Raw genomic sequence first — 17276 nt, 5'->3', positions numbered from 1 at the left:
CAGGCACATCCCCTTACCCTGCCTCCACCCAGGTTGGTGAATTCACCCTCAGGACAAGGCCTCAGCTCAGTGTGGGTGTGTAGGAAGAAGGGTGCCCTTACCCATCCCCAGCAGATAGCCCCATGTCAGAAGACCCTGCTGCTGCTCCTCCCCACCACCCCAGGTCACCACTGTAGAGGAACAGGTTAATCCAAAGGAAAAACTGCTCTATCTGCCTGGCCAGCCTCTCAGCTGGCTTCCTGCCTCCAACTTGACTGGCTTGCCTGGAAAGAGGCCCAATATGCTGGGTGTGCCTACTCCTACCCCCCAACACAGCCTGTGTCCATACTCCCCTCTGCAGGGCTTGTCCCCCATCCCCTTTGCCCCTGAGGGTGTACCCCTGCTTCCCACCCCACAAATACATACCACATTGTTAAAAATAAAGCCTCTTTATTGGTACCTGTAAGCTCAGGTACAAGGTGTTCCCACAAGCACACAGGCTGGCAAGGCCTCCTGGGCAAGGGGGCAGGCCCAGAGCCTGCGTTTCTTGGCACAGACACAGAGAGAAATGGAATAAATTATAGTTCTGACACTCAGGGACAATGTAGAAATTATGATGCAAAATTAAACATTAGCAAACAAAGGGTACAAAAACCCTCAGGAGCCACCCCTCACCAACTGGCCTCAGGGCATGGGCAGGTGGGCCAGGCTGAAGTGCAGTGCCCAGAAAGCCCTGAGATAATAGTCTGGGGCATGGTTCGCGCCCCGAGGTAGGCCCTTTGCCCTCTCTGGGCTTCCTGTTTCCTCCTTCCCCCTCCTACATCCCTGGGCCTGGAATAAAGGCTGTGGCCTTTGGGGAGGGGGAAGATGGAACAGAGGGCAGGAAGTGGAGGGGGCAGGGTGGGGCAGAAGGGAGTTTTGGTCACAGCTGTTCAGCCCAGCCTCTCCCCCTGCCTAGATGATGTCCTTGGCCAGCACCTGCCTGCAGAGCCATCTAGGAGCCAGGCAGCAGACATAGATCATAGAGCTCAAATCCACACCTAGTCTGCACCAAAGCCCAGGCAGGGCAAGGTGTAGGACTACAAGGCAAAAGGGGCTCTTGAGGGCCTGTGCCCACCCCACCCATGGCATTACCCACCAGCCAGAGAGGTGCAACCAAAGCCTCCTCAATCTCCAAATAAATTATGGAAATAAATTATAGTCTTCACAGTCCAGTGGATTTAGCCACCCATGGGTCTAGGGCTCAGGGTGGCAGAAGCCACTTGATTTCAGCCCTGTCTCACCGTCTTTGGGCTAAGGAACATCACACAAAGACCGAAAAGTGGTCTGCCAAGCTCCAGAGGAGCCACATTTTCTCCTCTTCCAGGCTCACGTTGTGGAGACAGAAGAGCAAGCTGTGGGTGTCGGGGGCCGGGCAGCTGAAAGGGGAAGCCCCCTCCCCCCAGTCCTCTCTTCAGCACAGAAAAGTTAAAACAAAATAAATAAATCCAGAGAATTGTATGAAAACCAGGAGTATGCCCATGGCACCTGTGGGTGAGCCAGCCAGTGGGAGACTGTTACGCAGACTCTGGGGAGCCCCACAATTACAAGAAAGCAGCAACAGGTGTCTTGGGGCTGGGAAAAGGCATCCTGGTCCTCACACCAGCACAGGCTCCATTAGAGATGCTGGGACAGTGTCCTCAAACTGGCTGTCAATAAAGGGATCTAGGGCTTCGGCGGCTGGCTCGGAGAAGCCCATGAGGGACTCCAGGAAGCAAGTGCTGGCATCCCCAGGTGGAGAGAGGCCAGGCAGGGGGAAGTGAGGTGCCTCAATGTTGTCCAGGCTGTCAGACACCTTCTGTGATGTGTAGTGAGGCCCCAGACTATAATCTGGCAGAGCCTGGAGTAACTCAAAGGAGTCACAAGAAGACAAGCTGAGATCCACTGAGCTACTCTGGCCGGCGTCCATGCTGGGTGGCACTGAGGTGCCAGGAAGGCTGCCTTCTCTTGACCCTTCAAGGCCACCATTTAGGAAGCAGCTGGCATCCAGGTTGGCATTCTCATCCAGGATGCCTGATGTGAAGCTACAGCCAGAATAGCTGTGGGTCCAGCTGGCCAGGCCACCAGGGTCACTAGTACCAAAGATGTCAGCTGGATGGAAACAGCTGAGGTTGTCCAGGTTCCCCACACTCCCTTCCTCCTCTTCCTCCTCCTCGCCCCCAAAGTCAGAGTCACTGAAACTCAGGATCCGTGCCAGGCTGTCATCATCAACGCCAGGCTGGAAGCCAGGGCCAGGCAGGCCTGGGTGGGTGGGGCAGTCAGGAGCCTCACTAGTACCCGATGCTGATGAAGATGCTGTGGAAGAATCAGTCATATCGCTGCTGCAGCTGTTGTCTGCCAGCTCATTGTTCATGGGGGGCTTGGCCAGTGGGAAAGTAGGGACCAGGGCCTCCTCACCAGGGCTGGGTGGGCTGCCCTGGGCAGGGGCCTCTAGCTCCCTAAAGCTCTCAGCCTCCTGTTCCAACTGCAGGCGGGTGAGTGTGTGGATGAAATGGGTCTGAACTCTTGCCTGATTAAATTCCACACGGCCCATGGGGTTCTCACAGCCCTCCCTGCAGCAGCCACAGGGGAATGCTGTGTGGTCCATCTGCAGAGAAAGTAGAGGTACAAGTGAGGGTTCTGTGGAGTGCAAAGAAGTCCCCACGCTCAGGTTCCCCATCCCAGCCCAGTCCAGCCACCACACCTGGCACTTGATGCCTGCCAGGCTGCAGCTGCAGGTCTCAGGGTCGCAGATCCTGTCGCAGTGACAGCCACAATCCTCCCGGGATTGGCGCAGTGCCTGCAGCTCCCGCTTCTCCTCCCGATCGATCCTTCGCACGCCCGAAGCCCTCAGCAGAGCTCGACGTCGCCGGGCTGGGTAGGGCTGTAGGAAGCTCACTTCTTCCAACCGGCCACCTGCCACAGCGACTGCCAAGTCCTCCTCCACAGAGGCGTCATCAATGGCATCCACTGCAGGTGGCAGCCCTGCCTCTGCCTTGGGTACCCCAGCTGCCGAAAGCTGCATCCACAGGAAAGGGGGATGTGAGAAGCACAGACATGGACATGGGCTTCGCCCTACTGTCACTAGACAAACCCTCCCCAAGTGCTTACCCCCCACTACTCGTGCTTAATCTGCGATGGGCACTGTGTGTCAGACAGTGAACAAACAGGACAGCCAAGAAAACTGCCCCCAGGGCATTTGAAAAAAAAAGAGATATCCTACTCATGGCATTCCCTAGATCATGGACAGACTCCCTTTCCTAACCAGACAGATACACACACCCCCAGTTCATATCAACTTCACATCCCCCTCTCCAAAAAGTTCAGATTCAGGTATCATGCCCCCAGCCCCTGCAGCAAATAGACACGAGCCCTCCTCTGTGGCTCCTGTTTGCAGACAACCCAGGCAACAGACTCCAATCAAGCCAATTACTAGGCCCACAGGCCTGTTTCCCCATATACATAATGAGCAAGTCAGCACCCACCCCTGGTACGCCCACCCCTCAAGGCTAGGACTCCAGGAGCTGCCTCAGGAGGTGGGCCATGGAGAGGGCTGTCTCTACCTTCCACTGCAGCATCTCCAACTTCTCCTCTTTCAAGCGCTGGCGGAGCTTCTCGTGCCGTGCACGGGCTTGCTCCTGTGCAAACTCAGCCAAAGAGAAGCGACGGCAGGCACTGTGGCGAGGGGCCATACCCAGAGTACAGCCACCACGGCTGGGCACACTGGTGAAGCCCTGGCAGCGGGGGAAGTAGAAGACGGTGATCCCATCAAAGGCTACACGGCCTGGGCGCTCCCGGCGAGCCTGCTTCAGGATAGACAGGGCTAGAAAGCAGGCGGAGATGGGCTGGGGATTAGTTTTCAGTGAGGCACAACTTACCTCCAAAAAGATCATGCCAGACTGACCTCCCGCCTCCCACCTTTCCCCTCCTCCCTCTCCACCCACTTTGAAAAAAGAAATGTGAATTTAGGAGCCTGTGTGGCTGGGACTGGAGCGGCTGAAACTGAATACCACACCCATGTCAGCACTGGCTTATTGTTATCTACCAGTCCAAATGACAGTATTCATAAGATTAAACATCTTTCCTATGTTTATTAGCCATGTACAGGTCCTTTGTACAGTTTTCTATTGTTTTTTATTGATTTGTAAGATTTCTGTATTTTGCAAAGGCTTAAAAGGGCTTTCCCTTTACAAGTGAATGTTTATTAATTAGCAAGCTATGTGTACTGGTATTTTCATTAGGTTGAACCATAACAAATTACCATGTAACGGTCAAATATTGGAAATTCCATATATTTCAACTTACTATATTAATTTTGTACCCAGCTACCAGAGGGAATTCCCTTCTAAAAGGTTTTCTGTTTATACTGTTAGATTCTATGTGCTAAAAATTATGTTCTTTTTATGTGTAATGCACAGATATACCCTACAGTACATAAAAAGGTAAACAGCACATCTATTGTATTAAAATTTCATGGTGGGGGGTAATTAAGGAGAAAATGTCTAAATAGGCTTCCTGGGGAACAATAATGAAAAATAAGGTCCAGAAACACTGCTCTAGGGCCATGTTCATCAGTCTGGAATCACAATTATACAAGCTTGAAAATAACCAGGAAAAACCCCTTTTCACTATGTTCAGGCAAAATGGACAGCATTTTGACAGGAGAGGGACCGGCTTGACAGGCCCTGTGGCAGGGAAGCATGGGGTGGGCGGGGAACTCCAGCAGTTCCATTTGTAGGAGGGTAGGGTGCTCATTGGAGAAACGAAACTGGAACAGAAGGGAGGGGCCAGACCGGGAAGGCCCTGAGGGCACTCTGCAGAGCTGCATCCTGGATGTCATCACTCCCGAGGTCAAAGGTGGATTAGCTGGGCTCAGGTGCCCCTGGACAGTGGACACTGAGTGACCACTGTATTATAGCTCATGAGAGCTACCGCCATGGGGACATAACCTCCAGAGGCCAAAGGCATTTGGTCAAGGACTTCTAAATTTCATCTTTCAGGAAGGCAGGCAGGTGATGGAGTTCCCAGGGGAGGGAGGACTCACGGGTGAAACTTCTGGGGCCACAGAAGTCACGGTCAGGCAGGGGCATCTGATCCCAGGGGCCTTCCTCCTCTGAGTCCCAGGCACGGGAGACAGAAGAGCTTGGGGAACAGCAGCGAGATTGGCACCCAGAGGAAGAGGAAGAGGAGGAGGAGGAAACCGAGGAGTTGTCCTCATCCAGCTGGTCAAATTTCCTCTTCAACAGCCCAGTCATGGTGGTGCCGGAGGTGCTCTGGGGTCTGGGGACAGACAGCCTGGAATGGGAATGAGAAGGCTCTAAGTGGCAGGCAGGCAGCAGCAGGTGGGCTTCCAGCCAGGATCATCATCCCTCCCACTTACCCTCCAAGACATCCCAGACCCTGGCCTCTGCCCTCCAGCCCTGCCTGTGGAGCTCTGTGTGGGGGAGTGCACAGTCTCCAGGAGGATCTCTGCACAAGGCACAGCACCTCCCTCCCTCCAAACTAATGTGCAAATCCACAGCCTGATGTTTCAAACTCCCACCTCTGCTCAAAGCCTTCCCAGGCACCAGGCACCTTCCCCACTACCTCCTACAACACACACTTACATACATACACAAAACACACACACACACACACACACACACACACACACACACACACACGCACATGCATCCACACCAGCAGGGGAAGGAGGCAGACATACAAACAGATGGACTGACAGACCTCAGCCTGGTCTCACTCATTCCCCGACAGGAATCCTGGGGCTGACTCACAGGCTGGGTGATTCACACAGCTTGCATCTGTGTGCCTGTGTGTGTGTGTATGTGTGTGTGTTTGTGTGTGTGTACGCCCTACAGCCCGCGCAGCCCACACAGCCCACACAGCCCGCACGGCCCTGGTATGGTGGCTCTGCTTCCTCCTCCTCCTCCAGCACACCCACACAGGCACGCCACCCTGCACACAGGCAGGGCTGCGGGCCCTTGCTCCAGGCTAGCCAGGCACTCTGGGGAACAGGCTGGCTTTGACGTTGGCCTCCATTCCTAGACGGAGTAGTTTCTGAGCCCTCCCCCTCCCGGTGTGGGAGCTTCTCAGACTTTCCCTTAGAAACCCCCGCTCCACTGTCAAGAAGTCTCCTGCCTCCAGGCCTGTGTGACCACAGCCACTCAGGCTGTCTCTTTAACATCTCATTTGATCCTAATGTCCAAAGTCTCTCCTGTCTGTGGCTTCATGACATGGAGCACCCCACAACACATCACTGTCTCCCATGTGAGAGTCTCAGCCCTCAGAAGTATAACCAGAGACTCCCGCAGCTGGCTGGCCTTACCCAAGCAGAAGAGACTTGGGGCTCATTCCCTGGAATGCGTCAGCAAATAAGGGTCCTTCCCAAGGTTTGGCAAGCCCCAGAGGACTCAATCCCAAAGGCTGAGTACAGCTACCTTGTGTCTGTTGCTCCAGCTGGGCCTTCGGGGAGGTCACCAGGGGGAAAGGGAAAGGAAGTTGAAGCTGAGGCCGAGGCCCCAGTGCTGGGGAACCCTTCCCCCACTGCCATCACAGGAAATGAGAGAGAACAGGAAAAACCAACCAGAAGGCTGTCTTGGTCTCCTCTACTCAGGTGTCCTTTCCAAACACTCCTTCGCCGTCTTCCCAGCCGCCTACGAAGTCCCCGAATCCTGTAGAGTTTGCTGTCAACCTTACTAACTGGATAATGTTTACCCCAGGGACAGCCTCCCCTAGGCAAGCGTGAGAGAAGCAAGAAAATCTCCCTCCCCGGCCAATCCCCCACCCTGGGCCTGAGGGAAGAAGACTCACAGATGTTTCCGGGGGCTTCTCCGTGGGTAGTTTCTCAGGCTTGGCACCCCCCTCCCAGGGTCAAACCACAAACAAAAACAACCCAGCTCCCAGCTGACCCGCAGGTTCTCCCAGGAGGTGGGGGATTCATGACCCAGAGGCAGGCATATACACATGTACACACATGCTCAGACCACACGGAAATACACATATGGACAAACAACACCCACATATCCTGTCCCCATCGCATCCTGCCAAGAGACCCCATCCTTTCCCAAGTTCCAGATGCCATCTACAGGGCCCTGAATGCCTCCTTCACCACACATCCAGCCTGAGATCCCCCAGGACCCGCTGCCCACTTGGTATCTCTGCCCAGCCATCCTCTAGAAACAAAAAAATTCTGCAGGCCCCAAATCGAACCCCTTGTCTCTGTTCCCCACCCCCCATGCCATCTGTTCCTCTTCTTGTGTTCCCTATCTTAGTAACAGCCCCACCACCCACCCAGTCACTCAAGCCAGAAACCTGCAGTCATCCTCAACTCCTTCCTCTCTCTTCCTCCATCTACATCCAGGCACCCCATGCCTGGGAGTTCACGTAAATCCATTTAATCCACACAAAGCCAGGTACAGACCCAGTAGGTATCATGAAGGCCACGTGGCAGTGTTAAGAACTTCGGCTCCAGAACCAGACTGCCTGCTTTTGAACTCTGGATCCACTATTAATTGGCTGGGTAATCCTGGGCAAGTTCCTTAACCTCTCTGTGCCTCCAATTCTTTGTCTTAAGACCTCATAGGGTTGAGAGGTTTAGAAGAATCAATACATGTCACATGTTCTTAGATTAGTGATAAGTGCCCAGTGAATGTGTTATTCTACACTGTTAAAAAAAAAAAAAAATGAGCTCCAGCTCCTGGATGCACACGACACAGATGCATCTCACAGACATCATGCTGAGTGAAAGAAGCCAGACATGAAATACATGCAAATGTTCAAAAAAAGGCAGAACTACTCTGTGATGATATAAGTCAGAGCAGTGGTTCCCCAGGGGAGGGAGAAGGACACCCTGGAGAGAGTCATGAGGGAAATTTTCTGGGGTGGGAGGTAGGAAGGGCTGGGGGACCTGTAAAAGTTCTGTGTTGATCTGCATGGTGGTTAAATGGATGTCTAAAATTGTAAAAATTCATCTTATGGACACTTAAGATTTATATACTTATGCATTTTATTTAGGTTACTATCAATTTAAAAAGTTCACTAACCTTAACATGTCTCTGTCCCCACAGCAGCTACCCCATGTCCCTCTGCTCCTGCCCTCTTTCCCCAGCCATTTTTGATCCTGCAGCCAGAATGACCTTCTTAAACCACACATTTACCTGCCACTCCCACACCTAGAACCACTCTATAGCTCCCCTTGGGGCATTAGGATCAAGTCCAGAATTCAAGAAGCTGAAGCTGACCCGGCCACTGCTTCCCTCTCCCCACCTCGCTCTCTATACTCCAGCTGAACTGGCAGTTCCCATAATGGCCATGTCCCCGCTCACCTCCTGGCCTCTGCAAAGCTGGAACAACCCAGCCTCATTCCCTTTCAGAAAGTCATCTTTCAAGGGGCCTCCTGAATCCCCCACTCCTTCCTCCTGCCTCTCTGTGCTCCTGCTATGGACTGCATATTTGTATCCTACCAAAATTCTTATGTTGAGACTGAATCCCCAGTGTGATGGTATTTGGAGGTGGGCCTTGGGGTAATCAGATGAATGACACCTTATTAGCACCTTTATAAGAAGTGACACAAAAGAGATGGTCTCCCTCTCCAACATGTGAGCTCAGACCCAGCAAGAAGGTGTCCATCTGCAAGCCAAGAAGACGGACTTCATCAGGCTGACTAGAGCCTTGATCTTGGACTTCACAACCTCCCAAGGTGTGAAAAATAAATCTTTTGTTTAAGCAACACAGTCTACGGACTTTCTATTATAGCAGCCCAAAGTAAAACAGCTCCCCAAAACCCTGGTATTTCCCCATCACAGACTTTATCTGATCAGACTGCAAGGGCCTCATTGCTCATCTGCCTCACGCTGAGGGCATTTCTCTCTGGCTGCCCCTGTGCCTATGTCTAGGACAGAGTCTGGCATAGAGAGGGCACCTGATAATACCAGAGGTAAGCAGACCAGCCCTGCATATCGGGTACAGACCCAACTGCACAGGCAATCTTACGCACATGAGGCTGCTGAGGGTGACTGGTCAGTGTGACCTTCTCCTGCTCCTGTCACAGTTAATTTAAGAGGGGCAGGAGGAGAGTCACATGTCTATCCCCCAGCTGTGCCAGAGGGTACAAGCAAGAATGGTGCTCAAAAAGGGTGGCTCTGGGGGCAGGAGAGGGAAGCTCAGGCTGCAGGCAGGTGCCAATGTAGGCAATCCCAGGAGGCTCCCTGGTCCCCCAAGAGGAAACAGATGGAGAGAGATGTCAGGAAAGCAGGCTCAGCCACACACTGCGGCTCTGCCTAAGGGATGTCCACAGAAAGAGAACTTAAGGTGAGGAGGTTATGACCTCCAAGCCTACAGACAGGGAAACAGAGACACAGGGAAGCTACGGTCATGCTGCAGGTTCTAGTGATGAACAATCCCTTCCAAATCTGCAGAGCGGGAATGAAATAAGAAATTACCTCCTCCCTGATACTCCTCTGGAGAGGCGGGGGAAGTGCCCCTGGTTTTCATGTTCCTCTGTTCCACCTGGGAATCCAGAGGCTAAGAGGCAGAGGCAGGAGATGAAACAGAAAGACTGAGCCAGAGACAAGGAGAGGCCAAGAGGGAATGAAAGATAGTGAGAATCTAAGAAAAGTGTCAGACAGTGAGTCAGAGGTGGGGGGAGGGGCCCTCAGCAGCTACCCAGGAATCAAGATCCTGACCATGGCAGTGTTCCCAGGGTGAGCACAGCCCCCTCCCTAGGGTCCTGGAGGAAGGAAAAGCAGTTCCCAGGAGCTGGCTCAGACAGAAATACCACACCGCTGAGGAACCCCAGAGACAGGCCCTGAATCAGAGAGCCAGGCTTCTTCTGGGATCTGAGCCCTGACAATCAGGCAGCCCTCCTGCCACCACACACAGGCACTGACAACCCCCCACTCAACTGGCCACAGTTATCTACAAGCTCAGGTCACACTGTGCGAATCCAGGAAAGGCCACCTCACCCCCGGGCACCAAGCAACCAAAGGCTGTTTTCGAGAAGTGGGGGCGGGGCTTGAAAACGTCACAGCAACTCCTCTGTCCACCTCAGCAGTCCCACCAGTGCCCCAGGCCTCAGCCCAAGCCAGTCTTAGGGAGGGGGCACCTTTAGCTGCCTCCATCCCCCTTCAGGAATCTGAAGAATGTGTCCTTTAACCTCAGAGCCCCAGGCCTTGGCCAGTCCCCCCAAAACACTTGCGGTCACATGACCCCTGTCCCTCAGGAACTTCCTGGGAGAAGGGGAGGGCACCTCCCAGCACCTCTAGCCCCCACTGAAAAACCAGCCTGGGTGGCCCAGAGAGGGCAGACCGAAAGCCTTGGCACCTCTTCCCCAAGCATCCCTCTGAAGGAGAGCTGGGGGAGGGGACAGCTCCTCGGCTTTGGCCTCCAGGACCTGGCACTGGATAGGTGCCAAATGTTTGCTGGCTATATGAGACACTTGTTCCTGCAGAAGGGAAACTGCACCTGACAATGACTGCTTCCTCCACCTAAGTGGGGCCTTCTTCCCTCTCTCATTCATTCATTCAACAAATATGCACTAAGCTCACGTATGTGCCAAACACTGTGGCAGGCACTTGCGCATGCAGGGAGCAAGACTTATACAACTGCTGCCCTCTTGAAGCTCTGAATTGAGCAGGGCGGACAAATAGAGTGGGGTGCTGGGATGGAGGGTCTGAAGGGTAGGACAGAGTACGGCTGGGGTGATGGTAGGTCTCTCCGAGGAAGGAATGCAGGCAGAGTTCCAGACAGGGGCTCCGCATGGGTAAGGAACAGGAGGAGGGACCAGCACAGTGTGATCGGAGGAGGGGCAGCCCGCGAGGCTGAGCCTGGGCTCCAGGGCAGGCTTTAGCTCGAGGGCACGGCAAGCCACAAAGGGCTTAAGTAGGGAGTGACAATGCCAGATTTGCATTTTAAAAACGTGGCTCAGCACCGGGAGTGGAAGGGGTGTGACCGGTTGGAGGTGCTGCCAGGGCCAGGTGAGATGACAGGTCAAGGGCACAGGAGAAAGGCAGATACCGAGATGTGGAGAAGGAAGAGGGCAGGGCTGTCAAGGATTTGGGTCGGGGGAGGTGATGAGTTACTCTCCAAAAGGCTTGAGACTTCTGGGTGGAGGTGCTGGGTGGGCAGCAGGAGATGGGGAGGAACCCTCTGGTGTCAGGAGTGTGGGCTACGGCTGTGTGTGATTGTGCTGGGAGCGGGAGTGACTAAGTGTGTGACTATGGCTGTGGTGTGGGCATCTCCACAGTGCGTGCCTGTGAATGGGCCCCGGGGAGGAGAAACTGAGGAAGGGGAGGAAGTACGTGCTGCGGAAAGAGAAGTGCGTGGGAGACAGTCTACGTGTGCCTGCGGGTGGCCGGTGTAGCTGCGCCCGTGACTCACAGCAGTGGCCTCTGAGAGTGACGGCGACTGACAAACAGGTGAGCCTACGACACAATCCCTCCCTCCCGGGGTCCGTGACTCACCGCGCCTCCCTCTACGCTCATCCCTCCACTCCCTCCCTGACCCCCGCCGGCCGGGGGCGTCCGGCACACGCGGCAGCTCCCGCAGCCTCCCCGAGGGGGGAGCCCGAGGAGGAAGGCGACAAATGTCACCTGCTCCGGCCACGCGAGGAACTTCTGAAAAGTTCTCAGGCAACTGGGTCAAAAGGAAACTCACCCGCGGACGCACGCCCCCGTCGCCTCGCCGCTCGCGCGCAAGCCCGGCTCTGTCCCCACTCGCGCCGAGCTCGGGGAGCCGTGACTTCTCTCGGGGTTACCGCGGCAGGCGGGGGAGGGGAGCAGAAAACCTGCGACTCCCGCCGGCCGGGCCCCCGGCCCCCGACTCCGGCCGCGACACGCGTCAGAGCCGGGCAGCTCCAGCCCCCGCGCCCGCTCAGGGTACCGGGGAGTGAACCGCAGGAGGCAGGAGCGGCAGTGTCACTCGCGCTGAATGCCCCCTCCCCAAAGTCCCGTCCTGCCGGGCCCGAGGCCCCTCGGGGCTCACCTGCAATCCGGACGCTCGCGGAGGACAACGACGCGACCCGCGTCCCGGCCGGGGACGCCCCCCGCGCCGCGACTCTGTGCGCTCGGCCCGGCTGCCGTCGGTCCAGCCGCCCCTCGCTCTGCGCGTCCGGCAGCGGCGGCGGCGGCGGCGGGAGACTGGCTGCGCCCAGCCCCGCCCGCCGCTCCGCCCTCCTCGTCAGTGGAAAACTCCGGGGCTCACTGCGCTGACGCACGCCGGGCCTCCAGCCAGGCAGCCCGGCAGCCCCGCCCCGGAGGCGCCGCCTCCTCCCCCGCCTGGAGCCTGGCGCAGCGGCCTGGGGGCCTCCCTGCGGACTCTGACCCGGTAACTGCGCCTCCGCCGCTCTCCGCCCCCAGCCCTCTCCCGCCAGCGCCCTGCCCGCCCCGCTTCCAGCACCGTCCCTAAAGGCGCGGACGACTCAAGCCGGCAGAGCCGAGCATAGAGATCCCCACCTCGCCCCACCGCCCCAGTTTACAGATGGGTAGACTAAGGCCGGGAGCACCTCGTAACTCCCCAAGGCCACGGGCTAGACAGTGGCAGAGCCGACGTCTCCTGTACGCTCTCCACCCCCATCCCTCTAGAGGGAGTTTATTTTATTCCAATCTAAAAGTTCCCTCCTCCGCCCTCAACCTACCACCCACCCCCAGATCCGCCGGAAAAGTAAACTGTGGCTGGAGAGGAATCTGGGGTGTGTGGGGAGTGGGGAGGCGGGGAGCGGGAAGGATGGATGTAATCAGTGGGCCTGAACTTCATCCCTGCCCACGGGCCAAGAGACCCTTCCCTGCAGAAGTTCCAAACTAGGGGTTCTTAGAACTAGCTTCCCCACTCCCACCTCAACCTTCCCTCAATAAAATGGCTGGTTTCTTCCGGGCCAGATCTTGGCCACTTAAAATGGCCCACTGCCTTCTCTGCTCCCGCCAAGGCCTTTCCTGACTCGGGGCCAACCCTCCCGGTACGGCATGCCCCGGCAACCAAGTCCTGGCCTGGGAGCCCACCCTCAGCCCCATTTCCCAACCGCAGGTACGAGTCTACTCATCACCTCGAGCGTTTCCACCCTCACGCTTTTACTGCAGCCGGTCTTCTCGACTGGAATGCTCTCCTGCCCTCTCTCTGCTTACCAGAATCCCAATGCCTTTAAGGGCTCAGCTTGCACTGCCTCCTCCAGGGAGCCTTCGTGGGATCCTGACCCTCCCCCTCCCCGTCCTGCTCCCGCTGCATTCTGGGTTCTTCTGACTGTCCTAGATGAATGCTGTCAGCCACTAGCCCAGCCCTCAGGATTTCATTCTACCTTCCTCCAGGTTGGGGGTGGGGGTGACCTCCTGGCCTGCTTGGATGGCATCTGCGGTGGAGTTGATGGTGAGAGCCCCTCTTCAGCCACAGATGTGTATGTAGAATGGCAGGGGTCTGCTCCACTTTACCTTTCCTGCAAGAACAATAGGAGGAAAGCAGGTTGGGGGAAGATAAAGGCCCTGTCCTTCCGCATGCGTTGAGTGTGTACCTGGGGGCCTGCAGGGGGAGGTGTCTGGGCAGCTGGAGCTTCCCAGTACTCTCTGGCAGTGGCTTCCCAGTACACTCCTCATGAAGTCTCAACTCCTTGGGGCCTACAAAGCTGGAATAATCTGGCCCTTTCTCACTTTTGCAGTCTTACCTCTCTCTTCATACCCTCATTTACCACTCCCATTTACCACTCCCTTCCCCCCCACCCCGCTTCAATGCCATTAATGTGTGTACATGTCATTTTGTTGGTTTATGTGCTTTTTTTTTTTTTTATTTTCGAGATGGAGTCTCGCTCTGTTGCCCAGGCAGGAGTGCAGTGGCTCAATCTCGGTTCACTGCAACCTCCGCCTCCTGGGTTCAAGCGATTCTCCTGCCTCAGCCTCCCAAGTAGCTGGGATTACAGGCATGCCCCACCACGTCTGGCTAGTTTTTTTGTATTTTTAGTAGACATGAGGTTTCACCACGTTGGCCAGGCTGGTCTCGAACTCTTGACCTCAGATGATCCACCCGCCTTGGCCTCCCAAAGTGCTGGAATTACAGGTGTGAGCCACTGTGCCCGGCCAGTTCATGTGCTTTTAATGTTAGTCCTTCTGCATTCGGTTTTATTTTACACATGAGGTATGATTCTGTCCCAGCCTCACCTGTACACTTCCACCTCACACCCCTGATGACTGCTCTCCAGCTCTGTTGGCCAGTGGTCAGTTCTCAGAGTATGTCCTGTTTTAAACTTTCAAGGATGCTGATCCCACCTTGCACCTGCCTTGCACCCACTTAGTTGTGTGGTTTCCTTGTGCATTTCCTTGTGCGTTGTCTGTGAGCAGTGGGAGGGCAGGAGCAATGTTGGACTTGATCACTGCTCTATCTCCAGTGCTTGATAAGAACTTGTTGAATAAACTAAACATGCCTAGTAAATGGGTAAAGTTGCTAGGGCTCAAGGAGAGGGCAGGGCTGGAGGTGGCAGTGGATGGATTTTTAACACACAGCTAGCACACTGAAGCTATAGTGTAGCTGAGAATGCACAGGAAGGAGCTTAAAGGCTACAAAGCTGGGTGTCTGTTGCTAGAGGTGACTCCACTCTCAGGGCTTTAAGGGGTAACCCCGCAGACCACACACCCTCCACCACCCACCTCAGACCTCAGCTGTGCTCTCACTGTGGCTGCGGGCTGCAGACGTTGCTGGTCCCAAGGAATCCTTTCCACTGCCTGCCTTCCTGCCTGCCTCTAATCTCCAGGCCAAGTTTCCAGCAGAAGAGAGGTTTCTGTGATACCCAGAAGTGATCTAGTTTTGTTTCTGTCCCTGACTCTCTCTTTCCCTCTCTCTCTGGCCTTTAGCTTTTCAATCTGTAAAACGGAGGCATTGGACAAGAGAACCCTCACCAGCTTCAACATTCCTTGACTCAGTTTCTAGAAGATGCTGCCTGCTTATCAGGGAACTGGGCAGGGTTGGGCACTGGAATTAATGAGGGTCTCTCATGCTGCCTACATTTGCATCCTGTTGGGTTGTATATTGGGGAAACCAGATGAGTCAGAAATCAGGGTAGGGAGTTTGCTGGTGAGGGCTGGAGTGGCGCTTAGAGTGGGAAGCCCAATGGAGGAGAGAGAACAAGGGAAAATACAGGAGAATAAAAAGAATCAAGTGACATGTGTTCTCCAGAAAAGAATCTCCCCATCCTGGGATGGACTCACCAGATGTTCCCCAGATGTTGCTGATGATGGGAAACATCTCCCTCTGGGATCCCAAGTAAACTCTTCTTATTCATGGGGAAAAGAAAGGTCTGTTCCAAAGCATTAAGGGTGGGGTCTGGAGCAGCATCCATCTGTGACTATGGCACATATATAGGCAGAAACACACCCACATATCCTCAAGGAATTTCTGAATACTTGGAAGAGTCCTAAGTTTCTCCAACATTCAGCATCCATGAGCTACCAATTTTAGGTAAATAAAAATTATCACAAGTTTTAAATAAAATTTTTTAAAATTAAAAATTAATGCTTTATTCCCATTAGTAAAGCTAATTTCAAAGGAAACTAACAATATTAAATATGACAAAATTGAGAATTGACCAGATCCATTGTAAATTGTTCAGGCTGGAGTGTAGTGGCGTGATCTCAGGTCACCGCAACCTCCATCTCCCAGGTTCGAGCAATTCTACTGCCTCAGCCTCCCAAGTTGCTGGTACTACAGGCACATGCCACCATGCCCAGCTAATTTTTGTATTTTTAGTAGAGATGGGGCTTCACCATGTTGGCCAGGCTGGTTTCGAATTCCTAACTTCAAGTGATCTGCCCACCTTGCCCTCCCAAAATGGTGGGATTTCAGGCATGAGCCACCATACCTGGCCCATCGTACATTGTTGATGGGAGGGTGAATTGACACAATCAGGGTACTGGGCAGGTTTGGGCACTTGAGTTAATGAGGGTTATAATTAGAAACTATTGGAAATAATTCCACTATTCAGTATATACCCAGGAGAAACAAGGCGCTTATACACACCAAGAGACATTTAAAAGAATGTTATGGCAGTTTTATGTATGTTTTCAGCCCATAACTGAAAACAAAACAAATTCCACTATTAGGTAAGTGAAAATTAATTGTTATCATATAATGGGATATTACACAACAATGAAAAATAACGAGCTATTGCTTCATACAATACTATGGTTTGAATGTCCCCGCCAAAACTCAGATTGAAATTTAATTGCCGTTGTGTCAGTATTGGGAGTTGCGACCTTTAAAGGAGGAGTAACTATAATTCCACTTATTTATATGAAATTTTAAAGCAGGTGAATTAAAGCACAGTGATAGATAATGTTGCCTTGGGGATATTGACTGGGAAGGGGCACAAGAGCCTTCTGGGATGCTAGAGATGTTCTATATCTTGATCTGTGTAGCAGTTGGACAGGTATATACATGTGTAAAGATTCAAGTTCCTTACTGAAGATTTGTTCACTTTAAGTTTTACCCTGATTTTTTTTTTTTAAAGAGAAGAGAAGTTAATGTCAATTACAGTGCCATTATTGTGAAAAAGGAGCCAGTGTTTTCAGCCTTTCACCAATAATCTACATCTAGACCAGTGAAGTATATCTGGGGTCCACAGGTCAGGTTCAACTGTTTGGTTTCTCTTCATCTAAATTAGTGTGATGGTCTGGAGAGTTTTCCAACACCTACAGCCAATTATCTGATTCTCCAGACACCAGCTGGGTATTCAACAATTCAACTTCAACACTAACTTCCCAGCATTAGTGCAGACCCTACAGCTTGAGGGCTCAGTCCCACAAGACTGACCATTCCTCTCAGACACCAGTCACAAGTTCCAGGCTTATTGTACTTCTGACCAACCAGCTATAAAGCTGGAGTTCCCACAGCCCCCTCCTAAGATTCAATAATTTGCTGGAATGGCTCACAGAACTCAGGGAGATGCTTTACTTACCAGTTTATTATAAAGAATACAAACGAAGAGCCAGACGACGAGAAACAGATTAAGGTTCAGAAGTGTCTGGAGCACTGGGGTCTGCTTCCCTCTTGGTATGTGGATGTGTTCACCAGCCTGGAAGCTCACTCCGTCTTATTGTTCAGAAGTTTTTGTAGAGTTTAATCTCTAGACCCCTTCCCCCTCCTGGAGGTTAATGGGTAGAGTTGAAAGTTCTAGCCTTCTAATCCTTTGGTCTTTCTGGTGACCAACCTCATTCTGCGGCTAAGGGCCCCACCCTAAATCACTTTATTATAATAGTATAGACTCAGGTGTGATTGTAAGGGGCTCCTGATGGATAAATCCTGTCACTCAG

The 17276-nt window shown here is 53.5% G+C and overlaps 2 protein-coding genes across 7 annotated transcripts; one reads left to right on the top strand and one right to left on the bottom strand.

The window, feature by feature from the left end:
* Window positions 1-409: 409 nt before the first annotated feature.
* CSRNP1 (cysteine and serine rich nuclear protein 1) lies at window positions 410-12101 on the bottom strand. Of its 6 annotated transcripts, XM_058442970.1 has the most exons (6): window positions 9438-9458; window positions 8550-8625; window positions 5042-5292; window positions 3561-3820; window positions 2702-3016; window positions 410-2605 (listed from the first exon to the last, which is right to left on the bottom strand). In XM_058442970.1, the coding sequence occupies exons 3-6, from the start codon at window positions 5250-5252 to the stop codon at window positions 1616-1618; spliced, it is 1776 nt and encodes a 591-aa protein (XP_058298953.1). In that variant the 5' UTR covers window positions 5253-5292; window positions 8550-8625; window positions 9438-9458; the 3' UTR covers window positions 410-1615. The 6 variants fall into 6 exon arrangements, with proteins under 6 accessions (XP_058298953.1, XP_032017908.1, XP_058298952.1 ...); XM_032162017.2 differs by lacking the exons at window positions 8550-8625; window positions 9438-9458 and adding an exon at window positions 11977-12101; XM_058442969.1 differs by lacking the exons at window positions 8550-8625; window positions 9438-9458 and adding an exon at window positions 11650-11801.
* On the top strand, window positions 11783-13227 carry LOC131384053 (atherin-like). Its single transcript, XM_058442810.1, has 2 exons — window positions 11783-12318; window positions 13015-13227. Exons 1-2 carry the CDS (start codon window positions 11923-11925, stop codon window positions 13225-13227), a joined length of 609 nt encoding a protein of 202 aa, XP_058298793.1. The 5' UTR covers window positions 11783-11922.
* The last annotated feature ends 4049 nt before the right edge of the window (window positions 13228-17276 follow it).

The sequence above is a fragment of the Hylobates moloch genome, unplaced genomic scaffold (genome assembly GCF_009828535.3).
Source record: "Hylobates moloch isolate HMO894 unplaced genomic scaffold, HMol_V3 SCAFFOLD_8, whole genome shotgun sequence".
Lineage (NCBI taxonomy): Eukaryota > Metazoa > Chordata > Mammalia > Primates > Hylobatidae > Hylobates > Hylobates moloch.
The sequence above is the reverse complement of the archived record's forward strand: the minus strand, read 5'-3'. Positions and strand labels throughout refer to the sequence as shown.

Bases quoted from the DNA above. Each gene is read 5' to 3' on its own strand.
- CSRNP1 (XM_058442968.1), bottom strand. From the start codon at position 6,348: ATGAGCCCCAAGTCTCTTCTGCTTGG. The intron at 5,293-6,322 runs GTAAGGCCAGCC...TTCCCATTCCAG, and splicing joins CCCAAGTCTCTTCTGCTTGG to GCTGTCTGTCCCCAGACCCC. The intron at 3,017-3,560 runs GTAGAGACAGCC...CTGTGGATGCAG, and splicing joins TGGAGATGCTGCAGTGGAAG to CTTTCGGCAGCTGGGGTACC.
- LOC131384053 (XM_058442810.1), top strand. From the start codon at position 11,923: ATGCCCCCTCCCCAAAGTCCCGTCCTGCCGGGCCCGAGGCCCCTCGGG. The intron at 12,319-13,014 runs GTAACTGCGCCT...TCCCAACCGCAG, and splicing joins TCCCTGCGGACTCTGACCCG to GTACGAGTCTACTCATCACC.